The sequence below is a fragment of the Geotrypetes seraphini genome, chromosome 4 (assembly GCF_902459505.1).
Source record: "Geotrypetes seraphini chromosome 4, aGeoSer1.1, whole genome shotgun sequence".
Classification (NCBI taxonomy): domain Eukaryota; kingdom Metazoa; phylum Chordata; class Amphibia; order Gymnophiona; family Dermophiidae; genus Geotrypetes; species Geotrypetes seraphini.
The window spans coordinates 194,344,464-194,369,396 of NC_047087.1; the positions used below are offsets into that span (position 1 = coordinate 194,344,464).

Here is a 24,933-nt window from a genome sequence, read left to right on the forward strand (position 1 = left end):
TTGCTAAACACTTTGAAAATTAATCCTTTTGAAATTCTTGTTGTTTTTCTTTCAATATTTTTTAAATTATTGTTAACCGAGTCAAACTTCCTTTGGTTGATGACCCGGAATATAAAGCTAAGTTTTAGTTTAGTTTAATATTAGTCAGCTTATTTACATGGTCAAATCGGGGAATGAGTGATCGTGCAGAAAACCAGGCTGTGAGTTGTTTTCTGCATCGGGTCGGCAAATACGATCGTCGCTAAATCTGTTAAACAGGTTTAGCGATGATCACTGGCTTTAGTGCATCTTGGCCCAAGTAATCTCCAGTGCTGGAGTGGCAATATTTTATTTTTTTACCTTTCACAAGTAAATGCCACATCTGCATGCACAGTGGGGACTTTGGAGATCACGATCTGTAATGCTACTTAATTAGCTTCCATACAAAACAATAGCATTGTGATGTTGTTAGCTACAATCCACATCTTCCACACACTCTCCCCATCCCCTGGCATAAGCTCCTTATTTCAATATATGCGCTGCTGTTGCAATGCCAATGTCTCCCTGTGGCAGTATCAACACTGAGCTCTTAGTTTTCACTAAAACACTGCACTGTCTGTATCAGCACATGGCATATGTCATTTTACTTCTCTATGTAGTTCATTCTTCAGTCATGACATATTTTAAAATACCTGTAAAAATTTCTACATCAGGAGGCTAGCTAAAGGCTTACAGTGAGTTATTAAGGTGCACTACTGTATTAGTCATTTTAGTACAGATCCTGTTTTTTTGCTTGCACCACACTTTTTAAGGCCAAACTCCATAAAAAGGAATATCCTGGGCTCATTACAAGGATGGAAATTAGATTGATATCATTAAAATGACCTGCCCTCATTTGTATTCAGAATATTTCAATCATTTTTACTAGCTTCTAAACAAAAAATTTCCACATTTGGGCAGAACTGGCAGAGTGGGGACATTCTTTCACCTTATATTTTCAAATGTATTAGGGGCCAATTTTCAAAGGGGGTTTCCATAGGTAAACAGAATTTGCCACTGCAGACTCCCCACTCCTTGATGACTTCTGCTATTATTTTCTCTCCCTCTTCCCCCGTATTACTGTTCTGTTCTGGCGCTCAACGAAGGAGACCCTGATATTCTGTTCCAGGTCGGTGCAGAGCCTTGAGCATCTGCGCATGCTCAAACCTGCTGGTTCCAAGAGTCCCAGAGAGGGCAGGAGCTGGCAGGCCTAGAGCACGTGCAGATACTCAAGGCCACGCACCTGCCAAGAAGAAAAATAATGATGTTGACTTCGTTGAGTGCTAGAACGGTAAGGATCAATACTAGGGGGCTGGAGGATAGTAGTAGCAGTCATCGGGGGGTGTGTGTATGATGGTATTTGGAAGGGAATGCAGGAAAGCAGCACTGGTCACTGGGGGGGGAGAGAGGGAGAAAGCAGTAAAGCAGCGCCAATTGAGGGGGGGTGGGCTATAATGAAGGAGAGAAGTGCTAGTCATTGGAAAGGGAGGATCAAAAGCATTGACCATTGGTAACCACCTTAATTATGACTTCAACAACTTACTTGGACTTTAGAAAGCATCTGAAAACTTATTTGTTTACCAAATATTTAGGTAATTTAAGTTATTTTATTTCACTGTCCAATTTCTTTTGTAAACCGCATAGAACTTCACAGTCCTGCGGTATATAAGTAAAACTATAATGTAATGTAATAGACTTGAATATAAACCGAGACCCCTTTTTGAGGCCATTTTTTGGCCCAAAAAACTCGGTTTATATATTAGTATATAGGTTTATATATGAATACTATTATTTTAGCCAGTTACATTAACGGGTGCTAGAATATATGTCTGTCTGTCTTTATTTCTGTCTCTCTCTTTCCCTCCGCTGTCTGTCTTTCTGTGTCTCTCCCTGCCCCATATAGTGGTTCATATAGGTGCTAAGCCAACAAACATGCTCCCCCAAAAGTACAAACTCAGAGAATCAGCCAAAAGCAACCAGACTACCAGTGAAGAAAGAAGCACACAAAAACAAATTCATAATAAAACACCCCCCCACCCCCCCTGTAACAGATCCCCCAGTCCTCAACACCACACCATAACAGAGTGAAGCTCCCCAAAAATCAAAAACTCCCTCCAGGACCAGCACACCCCAACTAGCCCCACCCCCCCAACCAATATACAATTGTTAAGCAAGTAGGCGAAAACTGCGCCAAATATGTACGTATCCATGCCACAGCAGTATTCCCTCCCCCTCCATTTCCCTGTGCAGAAGCCACAGCAGCATTCCCTACCCCTCCATTTTCCTCCCCCCACACCACTTCCCTGTGCAGCATCAGCGTTTCCCCCACCTCTCCTTTCTCTTCCCGCGGTCTGGCCGGCTCCCTTACTGACCCTCCCTTCCCGTGGTCCCGACAAACCTGCAGATTCCAGCAGCGTGTGCAGCACTCTACACACGCTGCTTCGGGGCCTTCTACTGCCCTGATTTACTCTGGCATGTCCCTGATGACATCATCAGAGATGCGGCAGAGCAAATCAGGGAAGTAGAAGGCCCCGAAGCAGCGTGTGTAGAGTGCTGCACACGCTGCTGGAATCAGCAGGATTGTAGTCGGGACCGCGGGAAGGGAAGGGGGGGGGGGCAGTAAGGGAAGCATGTCTCTGTCTCACAGCGGGCTTGCCAGCTCCGGCCAGCCAAAGTTCATCTTTTAGTTCAAAGCCGACGCTGCGTCTCCTCTCTCTCTGCTGTCACCATCTCCCTTGTTTTTTCCATTCTTATTTCCAGAATCCGGCCCTTTCAAACATTACTGTACTCCCCCCCTCCCCCCGACTGCCCCTCTTTTTCCCAGAAAATCTTCCTGTGCTTCTCCCCTCTTCTTCCCCCTGTAGTCAAGTCTCTCTCTCTCTCCCCACCCCCACTTGGTCACGCATTCCTCTCTCTCCTTCCTCCCTCCCTCCATGGTCTGGTCTCCTCACTCCCTCTATCCGTGGTCAGATTGCTCTCCTTCCCTCCCTTTCATAGTCTGCCAGCAGTGCTAGTGATTAAAGCAGAGTACTGCTGGCAAGCTAGCCGCTCCAGTCTCTCGGGGTCTCTTCAGTCCCTGTTATACCCGAACAGCTGATGTAACAGGGAAACTTTCCTGCACCTGCCAATTCAGCTGCAGTGAAAACAAGGAGCAGACCAGCAATGGGTGAGCCAGCAGGAGGGGGAAAGGGCAGGGAGACAAAATGGCACAATTTAGAATGTGGGGAAGAAAGTGATACAGGTTAGGTGAGGGGGAACAATTCTGTTATTAACATGTTAAATGTACAGTACTAGTATGTATTATACATATGATAGTTTTTAATATTTAGCAGGCTAACATTTTCATTAAAATTTCACTTCCAACGCAAATATGTACTCAAGGAATAGGCTGCTGGAAAAACAGCATTTCCTCAAATATTCTCACAGATTCCCTCCAATAGTTACACCAAATACTTTAATAACCTAAAATGGTTGAATAAACAGAACATAAATTGATACAGTTACTTGAAATTCTGTTCTGTGGATGGCCACTAAGTACTGCTGTAAGAGTAGGATATCTGTAAGCTTTGGCCAGAAAGGAAGATGGAAGCCTTCGCTCAATCTCCTCCCTGACTGAAAAGAGTGCTAAAGACTAGGATATCCAATATAAATGCGGAGAGATTTCAGATTCCATTCTGCTTGTCACCTTTTTACTGAGGTTCATGTTCTCCATCTTATTCTTCAGCAATCTCATTTTGTTCATAGTGATTGAATTCTCAATAATCTGTTGGCCAGATGGAGATGCCTCAGTCTCTTCTTCATCTTCTGCATACAAGTTATAAACAGAGCCTCCGCTACAAGAAAAAAAAAAAGCACAACACAAAAATTTCAACACACACAACTAAATTTCATGACAGTAGAAAAAAAAAATGACAAAGCACCATAAAGGCTTCTGTACAAAATAACCTGCAAAAAGATTCTACAAGTACATATGAATATTTTTAACCTCTTCCTCAGGGCCCCTTCCTCCCCGATTCATTTCCATTCAAATCCACATCTCATCCAGTCACCATGCATATATCATATTCCATGTGTTTTCACTTTAGTTTTCATTAAAAAGCCATAAAGCATAGCCTCCAATGTTTTTCCTGTTTTTTTCAGAGAATTCTCTCATATCTAATCAAGAAACTGGAATAATTGCTTTTGCATGTAAGAATGGAAGTAATTCCCTTCAGAACTACAGCTATTAGTGATAGGATATACTAAGTGGCATAGCGAGGGGTGGTGGTATCCCCCTGCACCCTCCTCTCCACCCCACCTCTTCTGCGCCCCCTAAGCCATACTTGTGCCCTCCCTTCCTCCTTGCACCTCTTTAAATCTTTGCCACCTTTAAATATTTGCCTCTTTAAATCTTTGCCAGCTCTTTAAATCTTTGCGAGCAGCTCCTCTGGCCTATTGCTCAAGCCAGCACTGGCTTTCCCTCTAACAATATTACCTGGCCCCACGACCAGGAAGTGATTTCAGAGGGGAGCCAGGCCAGCTCAAGCAGCAGGTCACAGAAGTTGCTCACATTGGTGAAGACTTAACAAGGAATGAGGGCGAGGGAGGTGGAAGGGAGGATGCGAACGTGGCATGTGGGGGAAGAAAAATGCTGTTGCCTCCACCAAGACAGCACCTGGGGTGGTCTACCCTCCCTGTTCTCCCATTACTACACACTGTATATACTAATAATTGTCAACTGTCTTTCCTTCTTCAAAAGGGTCAGACTAAATATCTCAAACTAATATCCTTATCTTATCCTATCTCTAAACCAGCACCCAAAGAATAAAGATATCTGCGTTTCCTGAAGACAGCAATTTACCACTCATATAAAGTCACATAACCATACATGATACAAAACAGAATGCCTTTACCAGATAGCTCTGGAAAGCTCAAAATTGTTTACATTCACAGCACTTCATGGTGTGGTTTGGCCTGGTTGTAATTAAAGGGCTGAGAACCAGGGATGCCAAAATTTAAATCTGAAATCTACATCTAAGACTTTGTGACCTCAAACAAGTCACTTTTTTTCTCACTGCCATGGCTACCTGATTAAATCATAAAGTGCAAAAAAATCCTTCCCCAATCAATCTTAATACAATTGCCATTGTGTCTCAAGCCTTGGAACACTTTTTTCCCTGTTCGGTTCAATATCTTTGGATTTTTAGTGACCTTTTTAATAACCAAGTCCATGACTAGTGATTGGTGAGACAGGTGACCAAATTGCAATCCAAAGCTTATTCAATTCTGTATTTGTTAACTAGCTTCTTAGGTACTAGGGGTACTGAGATTAGAGCTTGCAATATCCTATTTTGTTTGCTCCATGAGCAGGCTAAACAGATCAGAAATTTCAACATACTTAAGGAGATCACGGAGATCTCTTCTGAGCTCAAATTCATCTTGAAAACTGAATGTAATCTGTTACCATCTTTTGGACAAACTTTGGATATTATATCCTCAAAAGAAGAATACAGTCAAACCTCGGTTTGTGAGTAACGCGGTTTGTGAATGTTTTGCAAGACGAGCAAAACACTCTCGCAAATCTTGCCTCGCAAACTGAGCATTGACTCGATATGCAAGCCCCCACCCCTGAGAACCAGCATGGCCCCCCCCTGCCCACCCAAACCCTTACCGCGATTGGGCACTGGCAAGTAGCACCAACCCATAGGATGTGCCGGTGCCAAAAGAGCCTGCCGCTGATCTCTGCTGGGCCTTGAGCATCTGCGCATGCTCAAGGCCTTCTGACTCATAGAAACATAGAAATAGACTGCAGATAAGGGCCACGGCCCATCTAGTCCGCCCACCCCAATGACCCTCCCCTACCTTTCTCTGTGAATAGATCCCACGTGTCTATCCCATTTGGCCTTAAAATCAGGCACGCTGCTGGCCTCAATAACCTGAAGTGGAAGACTATTCCAGCGATCAATCACCCTTTCATTGAAAAAGAATTTCCTGGTGTCCCCGTGCAGTTTCCCGCCCCTGATTTTCCATGGATGCCCCCTTGTTGCCGCGGGACCCTTGAAAAAGAAGATATCTTCTTCCACCTCGATGCAGCCCGTGAGATACTTGAATGTCTCGATCATGTCACCCCTCTCTCTGCGTTCCTCGAGTGAGTACAGCTGCAACTTATCCAGCCGTTCCCGTACGGGAGATCCTTGAGTCCCGAGACCATCCGGGTGGCCAACTCGAATCTCTGGACCAACTCCAGTCTCAGCACATCCTTATGGTAATGCGGCCTCCAGAATTGCACACAGTATTCCAGGTGGGGCCTCACCAAGGATCTATACAATGGCATAATGACTTCAGGCTTACGGCTGACGAAACTCCTGCATATGCAACCTATGATTTGCCTTGCCTTGGATGAAGCTTGCTCCACTTGATTGGCAGTCTTCATGTTCTCACTGACGATCACCCCTAAGTCTCGTTCTGCTTCAGTTCTTGTTAGGATCTCGTCATTAAGGGTGTAAGTCTTGCATGGATTTTGGCTGCCCAGGTGCATGACTTTGCATTTTTTGGCATTGAAGCTGAGTTGCCAGGACCTAGACCAGCGTTCCAGTAGGAGTAGGTCGTGCATCATGTTGTCGGACATTGAATTTATGTCTGTTGTGCTTTTGCCCACTACATTGCTTAGTTTGGCGTCATCGGCAAATAATGTTATTTTACCTCGCAGCCCTTCTGCCAAGTCTCTTATAAAGATGTTGAATAGGATCGTGCCCAGGACCGAGCCCTGCAGCACTCCACTGATTACCTCCGTCATTTCGGAGGGGGTGCCGTTCACCACTACCCTCTGAAGCCTACCTCCAAGCCAGTTCCCAACCCATTTCGTCAACGTGTCGCACAATCCTATAGAACTCATCTTGCTCAGCAACCTGCGGTGTGGTACGCTATCGAATGCTTTACTGAAGTCCAGGTATATGATGTCCAGGGACTCCCCAACATCCAGCTTCCTCGTCACCCAGTCAAAGAAGCTGATCAGGTTGGATTGGCAGGATCTCCCCTTAGTAAATCCATGTTGACGGGGATCCCGTAGATTCTCCTCGTTCAGGATCGTATCCAATTGGCGTTTGATTAGAGTTTCCATTAGTTTGCACACTATTGATGTGAGACTCACCGGTCTGTAGTTTGCTGTCTCCATCTTGGAGCCTTTCTTGTGGAGTGGAATGACGTTAGCCGTCTTCCAGTCCAACGGGACGTTACCCGTACTAAGGGAGAGATTGAAGAGCGCGGATAGCGGTTCCGCCAAGACATCACACAACTCCCTGAGCACCCTGGGGTATAGGTTGTCAGGCCCCATTGCCTTGTTAACCTTAAGCTTTGACAGCTCACTGTAGACACCGCTGGGTGTAAACTCGAAATTACTAAACGGGTTATCTGCGTCAACCCTTGTCTGTAGCTGAATGCCAAGTCCTGGCGCCTCGCGGGTGAAGACTGAGCAGAAGTATTAATTTAACAGTTGGGCTTTTTCCGAGACCGCTTCTACATAGTCTCCGTCTGGTTTCCTAAGATGTACTATCCCGCCTGAGTTCTTATTTCTGTCACTGATATACTTGTAGAAGGATTTATCTCCTTTCTGGATGTTCTTCGCTAGAGACTCCTCCATGCGGAATTTGGCCTCCTTAACTGCTGTTTTGACTGCTTTTGACTTGGCCAGATAGACTTCCCTAGAGTCCTTTTTCCCTGATTGTTTGTATGAGATGGATGCTTTTTTCTTCTTCTTGATGAGGTCCGAAATCTCCGCAGAGAACCACTGTGGCTTATTGTTCCTTCGCCGTTTACTTACTGATTTAACATAGTGGTTTGTTGCTTCTTGTATGGTGGCTTTCAAAGTCGACCACATTTCTTCCACGTTATTGGTTTCTGCTTGGCTTTGTAGCGCCTGGTGAACGAAGTCTCCCATTTCTTTGAAGTTTGTGTCCTTGAATTTGAGGACCTTGGTCAGTGTGGTAGATTTAGTGAAACCTTTCCTGAGATTGAACCATACCATGTTGTGGTCACTGGAGGCCAATGTGTCGCCCACCGAGACCTCTGTGACACTTTCTCCATTGGTAAGTATCAGGTCCAGTATTGCCTGATCCCTTGTTGGTTCCAACACCAGTTGCCTGAGTCTTGCTCCCTTCATAGAGTTTAATAGCCTCCTGCTGCTGCCGGAAGCAGAGGAAAGCATGTCCCAATCCACATCAGGCATGTTGAAGTCACCTAACAATACTGTGTCCCCACGCAAGGTGATATTCTCTATATCTCCGATTAATTCCATATCTAGGTCATCCTGTTGTCTTGGGGGTCTGTATATTACGCCAAGATACAGGCATTTGTCCTTCCTTCTGTCCAAATTTACCCAAAGGGATTCCCCAGTGTAGTGGACATCTGTGATTCTGGTGACCTTAATGTCATCTTTAGTATATAATGCTACACCTCCTCCCATTTTGCCCTCCCTGTCCCGGCGAAGCAAGATGTAACCCGGTATGACCATGTCCCACCCGTGGGAATCCGTGAGCCAGGTCTCAGATATCGCCACCACATCCAGGTCAGCATTCCTCATTTCTGTTTCTAATTCCAGGATCTTGTTTCCCAGACTGTGGGCGTTTACGTACATAGCCCTCCATGTTGTATGTTTGTTATGTCTCAGTGGGGATGTTCCCGCTTGAGCTACTTGGACACCTAAAGAGACTTGAAGCCCTGAATATGTATACCTTAAGAGGAAAGGAGGGACAGGTATTAACATAGAACAAAATCTTTTCCAGAGAAAGGAAAATGGTAAAACAAGAGGGCATAATTTGAGGTTGAGAGGTGGTAGACTCAAGAGCAATGTAAGGAAATTCTTCTTTATGGAGAGAGAGTGGATGCCTGGAATGCGCTCCTGAGAGAGGTGGTGGAGATGAAAACGGTGACAGAGTTCAAAAAATCGTGGGATGAATGCAGAGGATCTAGAATCAGAAAATAATAGTAAACATTGAGGAACTAAGGCCAGTACTGGGAAGACTTGCACGGTCTTTGTCTTTATATGGCCGTTTGGTGGAGGATGGGCTGGTGAGTGCTTCAATGGCTGGGAGGGTGTAGATCAGTGGTTCCCAAACCCTGTCCTGGGGGACCCCCAGCCAGTCGGGTTTTCAAGATATCCCTAATGAATATGCATGAGAGAGATTTGCATACCTGTCGCTTCCATTATATGCAAATCTCTCTCATGCATATTCATTAGGGATATCTTGAAAACCCGACTGGCTGGGGGTCCCCCAGGACAGGGTTTGGGAACCACTGGTGTAGATGGACTAGAGTGAGCTTTGATGGAGTCTTCAGTAGTTGGAATCCGAGAACAGTACCAGGCAGAGCTTTGGATTCTTGCCCAGAATAGCTAAGATAGCTAAGAAGAAGAACAAAAAAAAACCAACAAATTTTTTAGATTAAATCAGGTTGGGCAGACTAGATAGACCATTCGGGTCTTTATCTGTCATCATCTACTGTTACTATCTTATTAATACATAATCGTATTAATACATAATGGTAATCACAAAATTTAAAAAACACAAAGCACACAGTACGCAGAGAAAATGTTAATTATCATTTATATTCGGGTTTTTTCAAAAATGTCAAGGCAGATGACTTTAAAATATGCAATGTCAGCTCAGTAACAACTATAGAAAAATAGACAAATATAGTGCAAAATATAGACATTATTCTCAAAACTGACATTTTAATCACTAAATTGAAAATAAAATCACTTTTCCTACCTTTGTTTGATGATTTCATGAGTCTCTTGTTGCACTTCCTTTTGACTGTGCATCCAAAATAACTAAATATATATCTCTCTCTGTCCCTCCAGGAGTCCAACTGGCCCGGAACTTCCTCTCCAATGTCAGAATTGACGTCGGGTGGGGAAGGCTGGTCGGCCCGGTGTTTCTGCGTTCTCTTTACGGCATTGGGAAACAGGTAGAATGCGAAGGCAATGTGAGTTTATCATGGAGCCCTGGATGGGCTCCGCAATTGACTCGCGTTGTCTTCGCAATCTACTGGTCGATCGCGATCGACCTTTTGGGCACCCCTGTTCTAGACTTTTAAAAAACTAACTTTGTTCTGATGGGGGATTACGTCAAGAAATTGTTGTCTAGAAGGAGTAGAAATGCAGTGAGCAAAACTGAAAGGAGTAATTGTAAGAGTGACAAACCTTTTTGTGAGACAAGTAAGTAAGAGGAAACAAAGGTCGCTCTGGTTCTCAAAAGTAGTAGCTGAGAAGGTAAGGAATAAGAGGTTAGCTTTCATAAACTACAAAAGATCACAGAAAGAGGAAGGCAGGTAAAAATATCTGAAAATGTTAAGAGAGGTTGGTCATGTAGTCAGGAAAGCAAAGATGCAAAAAGAAGAAAAAATAGCTGACATGGTAAAATGGGGAGACAAGACTTTTTTATATATATTTATGAGAGGAAGACATGCAAAAGTGGCATTGTGAGACTCAAAGGAGAAGGGGAGAAATATGTAGAACAGGGGTGCCCAACACGTCGATCGCGATCGACCAGTAGCTCAGGAAGGCAACGTGAGTCGATCGCTAGACTCGTGTTGCCGTCCTGATCTACCGGGCCAATCAGCCTTCCTCTGTGTTCTCCCTAGGGCCTTTTAGCTGGGCGGTCCGCCCAGCTGTCATCTGCTGCCGCGGCTGCTGAACATTTGAAAAAAACCCGGATTGGAGATTTCAGCCCATAGCGAACTTATGCTCCGGGCTCTAACGTGTGCGTGCCGGCTTCTCTTCTCTTCCCTCCGAAACCGGAAGTTATGTCCGGGGGGGGGGGAGGCCGGCACGCACATGTTGAGAGCCCTGAAGCAAGCGTTCGCTACGGGCTAAGGCGGGAGACAGGTTAGTGAAGCATTTCCTCTTCTTGCTGCCGGGTCCTGCCTACTTTCTGTTTCCGCGAAGGCAGGACCCGGCAGCATTTCCCCCAATAGGTCGATTGCGATGCTGGTCGGCCGAAGTAGGGACAGCTTGGGGCGGCATCGACTTTCGGGCCTGTTATTGGTGGCAGTTTGGGTCCTGGTCCCGATGGCAGTTTGGTCCCCGTTGGCAGTGGCAGTGGCTTGGGGGAGGGCAGGGAGAAAGAAAGAAAAAGGGCAGGCAGGGAGACAGAAGGAAAGAAGAGAAACAGAAAAAAAAGAAAGGGAGGCAGAGAGAAAGAAAGGGAAGGGAGAGAAGAAGGAAAAGTTGGGGGAGGGAATGAGGTCTGGAGGAGAGGAAGCATACAGGCTAAAAGAAGGGAAGAAAGATTGGATGCACAGTCAGAAGAAGAAAGTGCAACCAGAGACTCATGAAATCACCAGACAAGGTAGGAAAAATTATTTTATTTTAAATTTAGTGATCAAAATGTATCTGAATTTATATCTGCTGTCTATATTTTACACTAAGGTCCCCTTTTACTAAACCACAATAGAGGTTTTTAGCATAGGGAGCCTTTGAGCGTCGAGAGCAGCGCTGGGCATTCAGCGCAGCTCCCTGTGCTAAAACTGCTATCGTGGTTTAGTAAAAAGGGAGGGGGGTATATTTGTCTATTTTTGTATGGTTGTTACTGAGGTGATAGTGCATAGAGTCATCTGCTTGACCTCTTTGAAAAACCCTGGAATAGGAATGATAATTAACATTTTCTATGTGTACAGTGTGCTTTGTGTTTTTTTAAAATTTTATTGTTGGTAGATCATTTTGACTTGGTCATTTTAAAAGTAGCTCGCAAGCCCAAAAAGTGTGGGCACCCCTGATGTAGAAGCTGATAAAGAAAAGGCTGAATTGCTTAACAAATATTTCTGTTCTGTGTTCATGGCTGAAGTGCCGGGAGAGGGACCACAGAAGACAAACATGATGAGGAGTGGAGGAGAGGATTGTTTTCATGAGGAGCTAGCTAAATTAAAGGTAGACAAAGCGATGGGGCCGGATGGTGTACATCTGAGAGTGCTGAAGGAACTTAGGGAAGTTTTGGTGGCTCCGCTGACTGACCTTTTCAATGCTTTTCTAGAGTCAGGAGTGGTACCGGAGGACTGGAGAACAACAGATGTGGTCCCTCTCCACAAAAGTGTAAGTAAGGAAGAAGTAGGGAATTACAGGTGGTAAGTCCCACTTCTATGGTAAGCTATTTTTTTTTTTAGTTCAATAATCTTTATTATTTTTGGAACTTACAAAAATCCATTGACCTGTTTCAGCAAGACATGATAAGTAGAGATAGGCCAGATCAATAAACAATAAGTTAACAAAAACAATAAGTAACAGTAACAAATACCCTAACCAGTCGTGAGTGGTTACAAAACGTTGTTGCAATGAAAACCAATGTGTCATAAACTAAACTAAACTAAACTAAACCTTAAGTTTATATACCGCATCATCTCCACGGAAGTGGAGCTCGACACGGTTTACAAAGCTTAAAAATATAGGAAGAGAGATGAGAAAGATTTACAAGGGCATATAAAAAAAGGGGATGTAACAGGAGTAGAGATGTTATATGTTAGAGAAAAGCCAGGTTTTCAGTTGTTTTCTGAATAGTTGGAGGGAGCCAAGGTTCCGCAGCGGGATAGTGAGATCGTTCCAAAGGCCTGTGATTTTGGAGAGGAGGGATCTTCCCAGTTTACCTGCGTGGAGGATGCTGTGTAGAGAGGGGAAGGATAGTTTATGTCTGTGAGCTGATCTGGTGGTAGCAGGCATCAGGGCGAGGAAGGATAGAGGGATTAGGGGCAGAAGGTTGCCGTGAATGATCTTGAAAGCCAAGCAGGAGCATTTGAAATGAATTCTGGAAAGTACTGGGAGCCAGTGAAGGTTGGTAAGTAGTGGGGAGACATGATCAAATTTGCGTTTAGCAAAAATCAGTTTGGCTGCAGTATTCTGGATCAGCTGGAGTCTGCGAAGACTTTTTTTTGTTAGGCATAAATAAATGGCATTACAGTAATCGAGTTTGGATAGGATAATGGATTGTACAAGGACGGTGAAATGTTTTTGGTGAAAATAGGATCTAACTTTCCTCAGCATATGGAGGCTGAAAAAACATGATTTTGCCAAGAAATTCAGGTGATCGCTGAGGGAGAGGGAGGAATCGATTGTGATGCTGAGAACCTTGCTTGAGAACTCAAGGTGCAGAGCAGGGCCTGTGGGTAGTGTGAAGAGGGTGGGCAGGTGTACTAATTTTGGGCCGAGCCAGAGTAATTTTGTTTTTGATTCATTTAATTTCATCTGTACAGAGAGGGACCAGGCGTGAAGTCTCATTATGCATGAAGTGATGTTCTCTTGGAGGTTTGTAAGGTTCTGATCTGTTTCGAGGAGGATAAGGATATCGTCTGCATATGTGTATATTGTTTCAAGGGGGGATAGTTTGAGGAGCTTCAGGGAGGTCATATACAAGTTGAAGAGAATAGGGGATAGGGGAGAACCCTGTGGGACACCGCAGGATGGTGTCCACAAAGCGGAATTGGAGCCGTTTGCGTTGACAATGTAGGAACGAGCGCGAAGGAAGTTTGAGAACCACTTTAGGACAAAGGAGTCTATTCCTATCTCAGAGAGTTGGTAGATTAGTATGTCGTGGTGCACGACGTTGAAAGCCGCGGAGAGATCGAACTGTAGAAGAACGGCAAATTTGTTTCGAGCGTGTAGTTGTTGCACCTTTGAAATTAAGGAAACTAGGAGGGACTCGGTGCTGAAATTGGGCCTAAATCCGTATTGGTAGTGTTGGAGAATGGAGAATCTCTCTAGGTAAGAGGAGAGCTGAGTAGCGACTATGGTCTCTAGAAGTTTTGTTAAAAGAGGGATGTTAGCTATGGGGCGGTAGTTCGATGGTAAGGAGGGATCTAGATCGGTTTTTTTCAGAAGAGGGGATAAGGCAATGTGTCCCATTTCTGTGGAAAACAGGCCCGATAGTATAGCTTTATTTATAAGGTTAGTAAGGGAAGAGATGGCCTGCGCAGGGATGTTTTCGTAAAGGTAGGATGGGTAAGGATCTAGGATGCACTTGCAGGATTTAAGTTTGAGGCAAAGTTTAGAGATCTGGGGCTCGGATACGAGTTCGAAAGTAGTCCATGATCTGTCAGCAGGGATAGGGTCGGAGTCTTTCGGAGGAAGAGTTGTAAGAGATAGCTGGGGGGAACGAGCTCTTTATGGTAGTGATCTTCTCGTTGAAGAATTTGGCTAGGTCATTTGGAGAGGAGAGGGGGAGGAGTCGTTTTTAGAAGTTAGGTTTCGCCAGATGTGGAATAGTGTACTGTTTTGACTTTTCGACCTGGAGATTTTATCTCCATAGAAATTCTTCCTAGCTTTTTTTAGTACAGAGTTGTAGAATTTGATGTTTTCTCTCCAGGATTGCCTATCTGAGGGAGATTTCGATTTTTTCCATTTTCACTCCAGGGCCTGACATTTCTGTTTTAATTCCCTGTGGTATGGGAGATACCAGGGAGCCTTATGAGAGTAGGAGATGGGTTTAGTGGCTAGAGGGGCAAGAGCACGGTATTTGGTTTCGGAAAGAGTCACCCAGTTGTGCCAGAGTGAGTCTGGGTCCGTGTGATTGGGAAGAGGAGGGAGTTTGTTAAGAAACTGGGACCAGAATAATACACTTGTGATTTTTTTACGGTAGGTGATGGAGTGTGTGGCTCGGGTTGGGGTACCCGAGCCACACACTCCATCACCTACCGTAAAAAATATGACATACTTATACATTGCTAAGAAACAGATGATAAATGAAAAATGTTCCATATGTCATATTTAACAATACTATGTATTAGAAGATATGATGTTTTAGTTCACTGGATATCTTTAGTCACCGGAGAAGGTAACAACCTGGCAATCAATGGTGCCCACATTTTTATCAAAATTTCTAAGAGAATTTTTCCGTTCAGCAGCAATTCTTTCGGAGCGTGCAATCAAGCAAACTGTATTCCACCATTCATTGTAAGTAACATTGTAAAAGTCCTTCCAGTTCGAAAGTATTACTCAAATTGCTATGAGCAATAATAGATGTATTAATTTTAACGTATCTATAGGCAGAAATAATTGAGTTATGCTTGCTATAATCATCGAATAAGATATCGGAACTGAAATACCTACTATGGACGATATGTGAAACCTTATTTGATTCCGACAGACTTGTAACAAAGGGCACTCAAAGATCATATGTTTTAGGGAACTCGTTGCAGTTTTGCAAGACCAGCATTGATCAGTTTTGTACTAACTGAAGAGGGCTGAAAAATATTATTTACTTTTGATAATTTAAGTGGTGTCCAATAGGCACGGTGCAATAGAAAATAGGAGGATTGAAACAGGGCTGCAGAGCACGATATTTTGTATGGTATTGACCATATAATTTGCCAGGAATCATTGTCTGTAGTTAAGCCATATGCTGATGCCATGAATTTATCATAGCAGTAGGACTCTGAGTTCAGATGAGTTTACCACTGAATTTTACTGGTCTTTTCAGGATGTACTCATTCCCAAGAACTTTACATGCTCCATTATGGTGTAATCCTGATATCAAAATACAAGGCCATACTGTAAATTGGAAATCCTGGAAATCTCTGGGTTTATGGCAAATTGATCAGCTATATGATGGCAACAAATGGATACCCTATGACATTTTATGCACCAACTATAAATTACCTCCTTCAGGTTTTTTTCAATGGTTGCAACTCAAACATGCAATACATGAATACCTGAAATTAAATGATTGTACTAATTTTAGTGTACCACCTTGTTTAACCACTCCTTTTTTTAATTATATATGGTTATAAGTAGGGTGGGATTGGGATATATGATATTTGTTTTAACTGCAGTGTTCTCCCCAGAAATTTTTTCCAGCCGGGTGGCATGGGGCGGGGAAATTTAGTAGTGGGGAAAATTAAATGTATACTATTTTTATTAGTTAATTATTATTATTTTCCAATGCTCGATATGACTTCCTTTTTTAAGGTTTGACACTTGTGCCAGAATATTTTTACTAAATTTAAGAAGTATCTAATTCTAGAAGTGAATAATTAGATATTCACCCTCTTTCAAATAGTATAGAGGTTTAAAAAAGGGAAATGCGTTAATGAAGTCATTAGGTTCAATCTAACCATTTATTTCTGCATGAATTTAAACAACTAAAAAAAAAAAGATAAATATAGCTCATCCAGTCATACAAGAAATGGCTGTACAACACCTCTAATAATGTTTTGATCACTAGGTTCCTTCCTGAGGTCTCACTGAGGATATGAAATAGATGCTATCCCCACTTCCAGACCTCTTCCACATAATTTATGGAGAGGTGTTACTGAGCCTTGAAGGGCACCTGTGTGATTGATCTTTATCTGCTTCTTTTTTATTTTGATATAGTTCAAAGTAAGAGCTAGGGCAAAACAGTATAGGTAAAGATGCAGGTAATAATTAGCAATGTATTAAAAATATTTTATTTTTATTTGCTTATAATGTCATTTGAAAGCTACTTGATGATAATACAACTTTAATTTAATTATTTATAATGTGTGTCTGTGTGTTGGGGGGGACAACACCTACGTCAACAGTAAAGTTAGAATAGAAACATAGAAATAGACGGCAGATAAGGGCCACGGCCCACCAAGTCTGCCCACCCAAATAACCCTCCCCTACCTTTCTCTGTGAAGAGATCCCACGTGGCGATCCCATTTTGACTTAAAATCAGGCACGCTCCTGGCCTCGACCACCTGCAGTGGAAGATTATTCCAGTGATCAACCACCCTCTCGGTGAAGAAGTATTTCCTGATGTCACCGTGTAGTTTCCCGCCCCTGATTTTCCACGGATGCCCTCTTGTTGCCGTGGGGCCTTTGAAAAAGAAAAAAAACTCCTCCACCTCTATACGGCCCGTGAGATATTTGAACGTCTCGATCATGTCCCCCCTCTCTCTGCGTTCCTCGAGTGAGTATAGCTGCAATTTTTTCAGCCTTTCCTCATACGGGAGATCCTTGAGCCCCGAGACCATCCGGGTGGCCATACGCTGGACCGACTCAAGTCTCAGCACATCTTTGCGGTAATGCGGCCTCCAAAATTGTACACAGTACTCCAGATGGGGTCTCACCATGGATCTGTACAATGGCATAATGACTTTGGGCTTCCGGCTGACGAAACCCCTACGTATACAACCTATGATTTGTCTAGCCTTAGATGAAGCTTTCTCCACTTGCTTGGCAGTCTTCATGTCCTCACTGATGATCACCCCTAAGTCACATTCTGCTACAGTCCTAGAGTCATTAAATCCAGTGGTGTACCTAGTATATATTACAGCCAGTGCTAATCATTTTTTAAAAAAACCCCTCCTCTATATAAAAAAAGATATTTTAGTAATAATCCATGAGTCACACAATAAGGGTGCATCTAGGAAAAGGCAGCATCTTAAACACTGCAGTGAGCACTAGAACAACGCATTGTAAAACTAAACAAATCAGATCCTACAGTCAATTGATCCTGTAGTCGATGCTAACAGAAAGCCATGTCCTTTTCATACACACAGAACACAGATACACCCTCGCCCAATATGGAATAATCACAAACTAAAAATAGAAATATGTAGACAAAAGTTAAACTGAACCAAGAAACCAGACTCTGCATACAATGCAACACCACAGAAACAGTGACACATGTCCCCTAATACTGTGCAAAATATAAAGACAGTAGATGTAAATTTGAAAAAAACTTCTACATAAGTCACCACTTTACAAATTAACAAATAGAAATAAAATAATGAGAAATATGAAAATACCATTTTATTGGACTAATCCATTTTTCAATTAGCTTTCAGAGGCCAAATCTTTCTTCAAGACAGTACAGTATACAGTTGTTATGGTATCCTGTCCTGACCTGAGGAAAGGGGTTTATTCCCTCCCAAAATTGCCTTATTTCCATTTCCTATTGATAAATTTTAATCAATACAGTTACAATACTACTTGATTCTACGTAAAGCAACAAAAATATTTTTTTTCTACCTTTTGTCGTTTCTGCTTTAGTCATCTTCTCTTCACTCTCTTCTTTCTATTCAGCATTTGTCCTCGCTCCCTTCCATGTAACATCTGTTCTCTCTCTTTGCCCCTTCCACCCAGCCTCTACCCTCTCTCTACCCCTTCCATCTACTGTCCACCCTATCTCTGCCCCTTGCATCCACTGTCCACCCTTTCTGCCTTTTCCATCCAGTGTCTGCCCTCTCTCTTTTCCATATGGTATCTTCCCTCTTTTTATGTCCCTTCAATAAACTCTATATCCTGTGCCCTTTCTCTCCTTTGTACATGATTTATTTCAGCTTCAACCCCTCTCCATTTTTTGTCTCCACCCCTATGCTCTGTCATCTCTCTCTTCTCCTTTCCTTCCTTCCTTCCTTCCCACTCCACCCCATGGTCTGACATCTCTATCTCCTTCCCTTCTCTCCCCCCTCTCCAGTATCTGCCTCCTGTCTTTCCCCTTTGGTCTAGGCCTCTCTCTTTCTCTCTGTCTTTCTTCTGTGAGGAGATCATGTTAATCTTGAACACTGAATAATTCTTCCACATTCTCCATATCACTGTACTGTAGTCTGGTCCAGCAGACTGCTTTGGCACTATTACATGGGTAATAGTAAATTCATTATGCATCAGCTTTCTACACAGAATGCCACAAGTCTCTATTTCTTGTGCTGTGCTTACATCTGCCAGCGTCAGAAACTTGTGAGACAGATCCCTTGGCAATACTACACTTCAGAGCCCTTTGACCATGTGGTTCTGTATGGTTGCAGGCTTTAAAGCTCTGTTTACTGGAGGAGACTGTCCAGCATACATAGTTGCATCACTCTTAAGGATCTGATCAGAGATTACATTAGACAACGTGGTATTTTTAGGCATGGAAAAACAGGACATATTCTCCTCAATCTGCTCAGATGCCTTCAAATGCCCTTTAATATTCATCTGATCTCGGGCTAAATCTTGCCTCCTGAGCTGATCTTCAAAGGAGAGCGGAGTTAGAGCCATATCGGCAATGAGATCCGTTTTGGGCCGCATGTTGTGCAGGGCTGGACTAAGGCAAGTTGTAAGCTTCCTTCCATCGCTGACCCATAAGTCAGCAACGGAAGGAAGCTTACAACTCGCTGCTCTTGTTTGCATCGGGCCTTCCTCATTGCCGGGTCCTGCCTACTTTCGGAAACAGAAAGTAGGCAGGATCCGGCAGCGAAGAAAGCCCGAAGCAAGCAAGAGCAAGTTGTAAGCTGACCTGTCTCCTATAGCGAACCCATGCTCCAGGGCGTGTGCATGCCGACTTCCCTTCTCTTCCTCCCTCAGGGCATGACTTCCAGTTTCGGAGAGAAGCGGCATGCACATGTTAGAGTCCCGGAGCATGGGTTCAAGTCGCTTGCTGGTGTTAAAAACAAACAAAAAAAAGTCAGGCTCCTGCGATTCAGGCTGTGCCGAGTCAGCCCGGTAAATCTTCAAGCCGGTGAGAAGGGTTTTTTTAAAAAATGTTGAGCAGAAGACGGCAGCAGCAGCAGGATTGCGATCGAGATTACAGCCGGGCGCTCATCTAAATTAGCTGGGTGGAGCGCCCGGCTGAAAGGCCCTGGGGAGAACACTGAACTGGTTTATTATTAATGGGTGGGATGAGTGGGGAGGGATTCTTTTATGCTTTGATGATTATAAGTAAGAATGTCAAGTGATTTGTAAAATTTATTTTTGATTGAATATTACACACTTGTTGTAAGATATGAAAACGAATAAAGATTTAAAAAAAAAAAAAATATGATTGGACTAATGCTCAACCTGACATTCTAACCTTATGCCATAAGTTTGCTTTCAACAAAAAAAAGAGAGGCCTCCAACTGGTATGGTAAGAAAATGAATGGAAACACTTTTAAAACAGAGAATGGTGAAGTTTCCAGCCCATAACTGGTTCATAGTTGGGGGTCTTAGGCGTCCAAGTCAATCAGAGCCTTAGGCCCCTTCACGGTGCATCTGGGGAGGGGCCTGAGGCTCTGACTGAACCAGGTTGTATAAGGCCCCTCCCATGGGTCTTAAACAACTTGGGCTAATCAGAGCCTCTGGCTCCTCCCCGGTGCATCCCAAGATGCACCGAGGAGGGGAAGGCCTATTTTGGACGATGCAGGCCAGCTGGGAGGAGTGAATCCGCGTCCCTCAGGTCATCTACTTAGAGGTATGGGTGAGGGTGAGTCGGAGGCGGGGGAGGTGTTGTATGGCCAAGGGGGGGTGTCACTTGGGAGCAGGAGAGAGTGGGCAGACATTTCTTGGGAGCGGGAGAGAATCAGCATCTCTCCCGCTGTTTGGGGGGGGGGTGTTGGTTGGCAGCAGGAGAGATTGGGGGGGGTAAACATGTTTTTTCTACACATGTGCCCATCATTATCACCAGCAATGGGCACATGCAAATTGAGCGAATCTTTGCTGCTGTCCGCCAACCTCATTTGCATGTGCGATTTTTTTGAGAATGTCTCATTTTTTTCAATTCGCTATCAAAATGGCTGCGGTTCTTTGAGAATCCTGGCCTTAGCAACTAACAATGAAACTAACTTTGCAGGGTTCTACAAACAAATTTGGCATGTGCCCCACAAAACCTTTTCTATGCCCTTTTCTTCTGCAGCCAGCTCCAGGATTTCTCCTGGAATAGACTGCCTTACAGGCTGTATGTCATGCTCCATCTCTAGTCCTATTCAAACCCATGCTAAAAACTCACTTTTTTGAGGCTGCCTTTAAATCTCATCCCCTTTCCACCTGTTTAATACCCATGAATAAAACAAAACTCTCTAATCTTATCTGTCCTATCTTGACAAAACTGTAAGCTCTGTAAAGCAGAGATTTTCTCTTATATGTGCAACTATACATGTCCAGTAGTGCTAGAGAAATAAGTAGCACAAGTAGTAGCATAATCAAAACAAAACATATGAAAACTCTAGAAGTTTAGATAGATTTAAGTCTATCTTCTGAATTTCTACCATCTTTGAAGGATCTCTTATGAAGGCCTTCAATTTTTTTAAATCATAATAAACTTTTGTTTCATCAGTTCTTACAACAAGGTTCCATGATTCATTTTTATTGGTCCATCCTTCCTTGTCCTTTTGTAAAATTTCACTCATGAGTGTAATTTTATGAAGATTTTTCCACATGTAAAGTCTGCTTTACATGCAGAGAAGAAGGTCTTTTATAAAAATTGCACATCAACATGATTGTTTATACTTATACATTGTGGGGTATAGTTTGCAATTCTGCCTCTGCTTTACTCAATGTACACACATTATTTTATAAAAATCTGTACACATGTAGAGTACATTCACATATGTACAACTGCTTTGGAGTACAAGTAAATCTGCCAGAGTATACGCACTATTGGTATTGGATACAGGAGCCTATTTTATAAAATGTACTTTATATAAGTACATATGTTGCTATTATATTTAGATATCATTTTACATGCCTCCTATAGGCATCCAGTTATGAAACTGAGCCCGTAGTTAGTAAATAGGCTCCACAGAGAATAAGGGGAACTTATTTAATATTAAATCACAATTAATGTGCACAAAGCTGAATTAATAGATTCCTTAGACTGTAAGCCCTCTGGGGAAAGCAAAATATTTAAAACTAGTATTTTAGCCCGTTACATTAACGGGTGCTAGAAAATATGTCTATCTGTCTTTCTTTATTTCTATCTCTCTCTCCCTCCCGTTGTCTTTTTTTCTGTCTGTCTCTCTCTCTGGCCCCCTTTGTCTGAATGTCTTTCTGTGTCTCTCCCTGCCCCTGTGTCTTTCTTCTTTTCTTTCTGTCTCCCTTCCGCCCGCTGTCTGTCTTTCTTTCTATGTCTCTCTCCCTGCCTCCTATGCAGCAGCATTTCTCTTCCCCCACTTCCCTATGCAGCAGCCACAGCAGCATTCCCCCCACCCTACTTCCCTGTGCAGCAGCAGCATTTTGATCCTCCCCCCACTTCCCTGTGCAGCAGCCACAGCAGCAGCAGTGTTTCCCCTACCCCCCTTTTCCCTTCCTGTGGTCTGGCCGGCTCCCTTAGTCCCTTGCCACCACCCCCTTTCTCTTCAGGTGGTCCCGACAAACCTGCCAACTCCAGCAGCGTCTGCAGCACTCTACACACGCTGCTTCGGGGCCTTCTACTGCCCTGATTTACTCTGGCACGTCCCTGATGACATCATCAGAGACGTGGCAGAGCAAATCAGGGCAGTAGAAGGCCCCGAGGCAGCTTGTGTAGAGTGCTGCAGACGCTGCTGGAGTCGGCAGGTTTGGAGTCGGGACCGCGGGAAGGGAAGGGGGGAGCAGCAAGGGACTACGTGAGCCGGTCAGACGTCAGGAAGGGATGGGAGGGTCAGAGAGCGAAGAACTTACTTTTTTTAAGTTTAAAGGTGTCACCGCGGCTCCTCTCGATCCCAGCCAGCGTCGGAAGCCTTCTCCAATGCTGGTGGGGCTTATGAGAGGAGCTGACACCGCGATCTTGTAGAAAGCAGGGAGTCCAGCACTGGCGGCCAGTCCTGCCAGCGAGTGTAGTTAGGTGCTTTAAGGCTGGGGACTCACGCATGCGCACTCCTGCGGCCACAGACCTACTGATCACAGATCAGAGATCACGGAAGCACACAGGTAAAAGTGTGCATGCGCGGCTAGGGTTTTATTATATAGGATGGTTGCATGTATATCACCTTGACCTTCCACTCTCAAAAGGTTTGCATTAACCCCTGCCCTCTCCCCAAAAAACCCTAACACATAGCCTGCATTATAAGCCATATATAGAGAAATTGTAGCCTCTCAAGAGAAATTGTAGATATAATACCAACATCTATTGAATACCATTGCTGTACTGGACAGACCAAAGTTCCATCAAGCCTAGCATCCAGTTTCTGAAAGTGATATAGTAGAATCTCAGCTAACTGGCATTCAATTAATCGGCCAAAAAAGAAAAAAAGTCTCCATCGCTCCTCAACCTCCAAACAACCTCCTCCCTCCCTCCAGCAATCAAAGTAGCAGTGGCAGCTGTCCTGAGGAAGGGAGGGGGGTTGTCAGGATCGATTGCCGCTACTGCTTTGGGGCCAAGAGGAGGGGGAGTTGTCAGGATTGGCTGCAGCTGCCTTGGGCCCAGAGGAAGGGCGGGTTGTCAGGGCCAGCTCTGCTGCTTTGGGGGCTACAATATTTTTTTACAGTTAACTATCAATCAACCAGAAAAAAGTTATCCGGCATTCACCAACCCGCATGGGAGCTGGATAGCGGAGAGTCTACTGTATTTAAGTTTATTAATCTCTTTATATACTGCCTTTCAGGGCAAAATCCAAACTGCTTGGTGATCCCAAAAGAGTATAGGATTTCATGATGCTTATCCAAGAAATAAAACAGTGGATTTTTCCAAATCCACCTTAAAAATAACAGATAAAGGCAACTGGTCATCAGAAAAAGCTAAAAGAAGAGGGTAAAAAAAGTAAATGTGAAAAAATATTTTTTACACTGAGATGGTATGATAGACACCTGCAATCCAATAATGGCAAAATTCAAGCACAAAGACCTTACCAATGGAGAGATGAAGAAAACAAAACATTAACTGAAACCTATGAATGAATATTAAATAAGCTCAAATGGTAGACTGTTTGGCTAAGAGGTCCTTTCTGCCAACATCTTCAATATTTCTACAGACTGCATCCAATTAAAAGATTTTAAAAAATTGACAGGAGAATTTTTTAATGGCATTATATTAATTGCACTGTACCTTAGGGACTCAGACAATGGTGTTAAAGTGCCGTCCCCACGGTCTACAACACGAAAAAAATTCAGCTGATCTCCTTCTCGATAAACCAGAAAGGTAACTTGCTTATTGGATGGAACTTTCTCCCACAGATCACTGCGACTGGGATCCATATATTCAGTCATTTCCCTCATAGGGTCTTCAACTGGAACTAGACAATGTGAACAGAATTATAAACCAACAAGTTCAGTTTATAATAATAATTTTATTTTCTGGGCAGTTAACATCAAGAGGACTGTAATATTTCAGTGAAAAAAAAACAAAATAAGTAAAATACAACAATAAAATCAGCATACAAATCTTTCAAATAAATAGGTTTTCATCGACTTTCTAAAAAGATAATAAGACTGTGTTTGAATAATCAAAGAACTCATCTATGAATTCATTTTTCCTGCTTGGAAAGCAAGTGTCTTTTCCAAAGAACTAGTAAAACGGCAAGCTTTTGGAGTTTATTATATTACTCAGTTTGAAATGCAACATATTTCTCTTTTGGCCCTGGATCATAAGAACATAAGAACATAAGAACTGCCATCTCCGGATCAGACCTTCGGTCCATCAAGTCCGGCGATCCGCACACGCGGAGGCCCTGCCAGGCCCTGCCATCTTCAGGCTAGCCAGCAGAGCAGTTTAATATAATAATTAAATATAAGTCAGGAAAAACAAAAACCTGTAGATTACAATCCAAGATTAAAGGACGAACTAAAATATATAAAAATAGAGCATAAATATTAAATAGTGAAGGAAGAGAGACAGAGAAAATACATGTCATGTTTAGTCTTATATCCTGCCAAATCCTCACTGAATAGAGTTTCTAAGCAGTTACACAGCTTATCATTACATAGAATTATGCATAGTATCATCCATGATCAGAGTGGATAAAAATCAATTATTTCTTTTAAAAAAATTGCTTTTTTAATTTAAAAATTGGATTTTTTTCTCAAAAAAAGCTTTTAAAATACATTATAGTCCAAAAGCTAATCATCATGAAATAAGGATTACCATATTTTTCGCTCCATAAGATGTACTTTTCCCCAAAAAAAGTGAGTGGAAATAAGAGTGCATCTTATGGAGCGAATATAACCAACCGAAGCCCCCCCCCCCCCCGTACCTTTAAGTCAAGGCCTGCGGATCCGCCATTCCTTTCCTCCCTCCATGAGGGGCAGTGCAGCTCCGCCAATGTTAAAAGGAGCCGCGTCAA

At 43.3% G+C, this 24,933-nt stretch overlaps 1 protein-coding gene across 2 annotated transcripts in view; it reads right to left on the minus strand.

Moving 5' to 3' along the window:
• Positions 1–24,933, minus strand: part of ZFAND4 (zinc finger AN1-type containing 4) — a 125,120-nt gene that overhangs the window by 31,935 nt on the left and 68,252 nt on the right. For both annotated transcript variants that reach the window (XM_033942345.1, XM_033942346.1), the window contains 2 exons: positions 23,700–23,886; positions 3,704–3,851 (listed from right to left, as the gene is read on the minus strand). In XM_033942345.1, coding sequence (XP_033798236.1) covers positions 3,704–3,851; positions 23,700–23,886 — 335 coding nt within the window. The remainder of the gene's footprint in view (positions 1–3,703; positions 3,852–23,699; positions 23,887–24,933) is intronic.